Source organism: Pristiophorus japonicus, chromosome 32, assembly GCF_044704955.1.
Source record: "Pristiophorus japonicus isolate sPriJap1 chromosome 32, sPriJap1.hap1, whole genome shotgun sequence".
NCBI lineage: Eukaryota > Metazoa > Chordata > Chondrichthyes > Pristiophoridae > Pristiophorus > Pristiophorus japonicus.
The window spans coordinates 2,807,552-2,812,551 of record NC_092008.1 but is presented as its reverse complement, the minus strand read 5'-3'; the positions used below and the strand labels follow the sequence as shown (position 1 = coordinate 2,812,551).

The 5,000-nt window shown below is 59.8% G+C and overlaps 1 protein-coding gene across 1 annotated transcript in view; it reads right to left on the bottom strand.

Moving 5' to 3' along the window:
* LOC139240490 (histone lysine demethylase PHF8-like) overlaps positions 1–5,000 on the bottom strand; it is a 99,484-nt gene that overhangs the window by 59,894 nt on the left and 34,590 nt on the right. Inside the window, exons 11-13 of the mRNA XM_070869025.1 lie at positions 4,894–5,000; positions 3,169–3,347; positions 1,610–1,695 (exon numbers count right to left, since the gene is read on the bottom strand). The exon at positions 4,894–5,000 is cut by the window's right edge and continues 15 nt beyond it. Of these exons, the coding sequence (XP_070725126.1) occupies positions 1,610–1,695; positions 3,169–3,347; positions 4,894–5,000 (372 nt within the window). The remainder of the gene's footprint in view (positions 1–1,609; positions 1,696–3,168; positions 3,348–4,893) is intronic.

The window sequence follows — 5,000 nt, the reverse complement described above, 5'->3', positions numbered from 1 at the left end:
TATCTCTGTAACCCCCTCCAACCCCTACACCCCTCCCTATCTCTGTAACCCCCTCCAGCCCCTACACCCCTCCCTATCTCTGTAACCCCCTCCAACCCCTACACCCCTCCCTATCTCTGTAACCTTCTCCAGCCCCTACACCCCTCCCTATCTCTGTAACCTTCTCCAGCCCCATATCCCCTCCACGCTGATGTCTGCACTCCTCTAATTCTGCCCTCTTGAGCATCGGTGATTATAATCGCTCCACCATCGGTGGCCGTGCCTTCTGTTGCCTGGGCCCCAAGCTCTGGAACTCCCTCCCTAAACCTCTCCGCCTCTCTCTCCTCCTTCAAGACGCTCCTTAAAACCTCCCTCTTTGACCAAGCTTTAGGTCGCCTGTCCCTAATTTCTCCTTATATGGCTCGGGTGTCAAATTTTGTCTGCTATAAGCTCCTGTGACGCGTCTTGGGACGTTTCACTATGGTAAAGGTGCAACATTAAGACGTGTTGTTGTTACAATTGGTCTCTGCACCCGTGACTTTTCCCCCACCACCGCCTCCCCTCCGTCACCTCCCACCACAAGAGGAAAGTGACAACGTTGAAGGTAGGGGCTCACAGCCTGGGCCACGGCTTTGATTTTGCAGGCTATTCTACCAAGGGGGGGGGGGGGGGGCGGGGAGGGGGCATTCCAATCCCCACGTGGACCTGGGGAGGGGGCCTGTCGCCCGGCGAATACCCGCACCAGGTGCTCGTACCATCGGAGCAGGCCGGGGAGCAGAAGGAGCAGCATGGGGGCCTCGCCCAGCAGGCTGAATGGCCCCCCCCCCCTCCGGCCTGCGAGCACCTTCCAGGCAGGCCGGGGAGCAGAAGGAGCAGCGTGGGGGCCTCGCCCAGCAGGCTGAATGGCCCCCCCCCCCCTCCGGCCTGCGAGCACCTTCCAGGCAGGCCGGGGAGCAGAAGGAGCAGCGTGGGGGCCTCGCCCAGCAGGCTGAATGGCCCCCCCCCCTCCGGCCTGCGAGCACCTTCCAGGCAGGCCGGGGAGCAGAAGGAGCAGCCTGGAGGCCTCGCCCAGCAGGCTGAATGGCGCCCCCCCTCCGGCCTGCGAGCACCTTCCAGGCAGGCCGGGGAGCAGCCTGGAGGCGTACCGCTCCAGGGAGCAGCACGGGCTGGTGCAGGAGGGCGAGGGCAGCGAAGCGTGACGTCACCAAGGCCCAGGTCGGCGATTGGAGCGCGGGGCAGGTACAGCAGGAGCGGCGAGGTCGGGGGCGAGGGAGCGGCGAGAGATCGTAGAGGGACGCGATCGGGGCCCAGGGGGCAGCACGGGCCCAGCCCACACACTGTGACGTGTGCGCACTGGGTCCGTGCAGCAGAGCAGGTCTCCAGTCGTCCTGGTTAACCCTTGCCCCTGGACCCAGACCTCGCTCTGTCAAGCCCCGTGTGGTGGCTGGTGTGCAACGGTCACCCCACGTTAAAAAAATCCACCCACAGGCATCTTCCACCCTTCAGGATGTAGTTCGGGATTTGTATTATTGGGTCCTTCATTGAAACACCTGTGAGCTCATCCCTTTTTTGACGTGGAAGCGAGTCGTCCTCGCTTCGAGGGACTGACTCTGATGACGATGACCCTTACCACAATATCAAAATCCACTTCTCCGGGTTCACGTTTCCGGGTGGGATCCATGCATGGCTTGGCTCGGGGCAGTCGTCGCGGTAACTCTGAAAGAGGGAGGGAGGGAATAGGATTGTAGTCAGCACACGGCCATCTCCATCTGGCGAAGCAATAAGTGCACAGTCTACGAGAGAGGACGTTTTGTTAAATCATTCGTTCCTGGGATGTGGCCGTTTATTGCCCATCCCCAATTGCCCCGTGAGAAGGTTGAGCAGGTTGGGCCTGTACCCGGAGTCCTGCGAACAGTTCTGGTCTCCGTATTTGAGGAGGGATATAGTTGCATTGGAGGCAGTTCAGAGAAGGTTCACTCGGTTGATTCCGGGGATGAGGGGGTTGCCTTGTGAGGAAAGGTTGAGCAGGTTGGGCCTCTACTCATCGGAGTTTAGAAGAATGAGAGGTGATCTTATCGAAACGTATCAGATTCTGAGGGGGCTGGACAGGGTGGATGCAGAGAGGATGTTTCCCCCTCGTGGGGGAATCTAGAACTAGGGGGCACATAGTCTCAGAATAAGGGGTCGCCCATTTAAGACGGAGATGAGGAGGAATTTCTTCTGGTGAATCTGTGGAATTCTCTGCCCCAGAGAGCTGTGGGGGGCTGGCTCACTGAATATATTTAAGGTGCAGATAGACAGATTGTTGAGCGATAAGGGAGTGAAGGGTTATGGGGAACGGGTAGGGAAGTGGAGCTGAGGCCAAGATCAGATCAGCCATGATTGTATTGAATGGCGGAGCAGGCTCGAGGGGCCGAATGCGCCACCTGGGGCTCCCCTGGGGAACACTTCAGAGGCAGTGCTGAGGGATCGCAGCACTGTGCTGTCGGAGGGGCGGTACTGAGGGAGCACCGCGCTGTCGGAGGGGCGGTACTGAGGGAGCACCGCACTGTCGGAGGGGCGGTACTGAGGGAGCACCGCACTGTCGGAGGGGCGGTACTGAGGGAGCGCCGCACTGTCGGAGGGGCGGCACTGAGGGAGTGCTGCACTGTCGGAGGGGCGGTACTGAGGGAGCGCCGCACTGTCGGAGGGGCGGCACTGAGGGAGCGCCGCACTGTCGGAGGGGCTGTATTTCGGGATGAGACATTAAACCGAGGCCCCCGTCTGCCCTCTCGGGCGGATGTAAAAGATCCCGGGGCCACTATTGGAAGAAGAGCAGGGGGAGTTCTCCCCGGTGTCCTGGGGCCAATATTTATCCCTCGACCAACATCACTAAAACAGATGATCTGGGTCATTATCACATCACTGTGTGTGGGAGCTTGCTGTGCGCAAATTTGCGTTTCCCACATTACAACAGTGAGCACATTTCAAAAAACAAAGGGCTTTATTGGTTGTGAGGCGTTTTGGGACGTCCCGACATGGAACGATAGAAAACGCCAATTTTATTTGTGTCCCTGGTGTGTAGGGTGTCGAGACTGGCTGGTCATCGGGGGCCAGGGACAGGGAGGGGAGGGAGGTATATGTGCGCTTGAGAGGGTCTTTCTCTGTGGGGAGGGGGGGTTTATAAAACAGCGACTGGTAGGCACTTACTCAGCAGTTTCTTGCTGCTGCCCATCACCTTGCGTTCCTTCCGCGGGGTCTCGTCAATTTGCAGGTCGTCCTCTGAATCGTAGTCGTACTCATCCTTGATACAGCGTTTGGCACCCTTCAGCATCCCGAACAGGGGCTCGAACTTCCCCGAGGCGGCCTGCAGCTTCACACCTTTGTTGCTGCAAGAGAGACAACAGACAGTGAGGTTGGTCAGTCCGGGAGGGTGGGGGAAATGGGCAGTCCGCAACGCCCCTCCGTAACGGGGCAGGGACGGAGCTTTGCTCGCCCCCTGATCCTTCCACCACCCACCCGCCCCTCGACCCTTCCCCGACCCGCCTGCCCCTCGACCCTTCCCCGACCCACCCGCCCCTCGACCCTTCCCTTCCCCGCCCCACCCGCTCCCCGACCCTTCCCCGACCCGCCTGCCCCTCGACCCTTCCCCGACCCGCCTGCCCCTCGACCCTTCCCCGATCCACCCGCCCCTCGACCCTTCCCCGACCCGCCTGCCCCTCGACCCTTCCCCGACCCACCCGCCCCCCGACCTTTCCCCGACCCGCCTGCCCCTCGACCCTTCCCCGACCCGCCTGCCCCTCGACCCTTCCCCGACCCTCCCGCCCTCGACCCCTCCCCGACCCGCCTGCCCCTCGACCCCTCCCCGACCCGCCTGCCCCTCGACCCTTCCCCGACCCTCCCTCGACCCTTCCCCGACCCGCCTGTCCCTCGACCCTTCCCCGACCCCTCCCCCACCCGCCTGCCTCTCGACCCTTCCCCGACCCCCGATCCTTTCCCGACCTACCCGCTCTCCGATCCTTCCCCGACCCGCCCGCCCTCTGAGCGGCTCACTCCCTTTTCCAGTTGTCTCCAGCTCCCTCTGGGGGTACGGGTCCCTCTCTCTGTTACCTTGCCCCAGTGAGTGTGCACGAGAGTGTGCGTGTGCAAGAGAATGAGAGAGGCAGGGCGTGTGGGACAGAGAGTGAGCGTGCGCGAGAGTGAGCGTGTGAGAGAGTGAGCGTGCGCGAGAGCGAGTGAGCGTGCGAGAGTGAGTGTGTAAGGGACTAAGTGTGCAAGAGTGAGTGAGCGTGCGAGTGAGTGAGCGTGCGAGAGTGAGTGTGTAAGGGACTAAGTGTGCAAGAGTGAGTGAGCGTGCGAGAAAGTGAGAGTGCGAGACAGCCTAACTGTGCGAGTGTGATTGCAAGAGTGTGTGCGAGAGAGTGTGTGAGAGAAAGTGAGCGCGCGAGGGAGTGAGCGTGTGAGAGAGCGAGAGAGTGTGTGATTGCAAGAGAGAGAGTGAGTGAGAATCTACCGGGAGTACCGGGAACCGGCCTGGCTGTAAAGCCCAAGTCCCCAGTTTGGTGGAACGGCAAAGAGCCAGTGTCTGCAAGCGAGAGGGTGGGGTAGACGGAGAATCTTGAAATATATAAAACATTTACACGGTACAGAGTACCAGTAACGTACGCCAACTACTTCCCAAGCAAGCGTTATTTAAATTTAAAAAATGTTGATGGATTTGGGAGAAATTTTAGAAACTTGCTCCACATCACCACCTAGTGGCGGGAGTCTGCAACTACACCGTGACAGTTGACATAGGAAAATTATAATGGGACATATTGACAGAAAAGCGTGATGACAATTTGTGAATAGGAAGTAAGGTTTATGAGCAGGAAGTTAAAGATAGTTTTTTACACAGCGAGTGGTCGCGGGTGGAGCTGCGGGGAGTGGACTTGCCTCATTATTTTCCCATTGGACAGCACGAACCGCAGCTTGCTGTCGTCCAGGCCGACAGAGGCGTCCATCGCCAGTTCGCCCTCGAGGCTCTCCACGGGCAGCTGGGA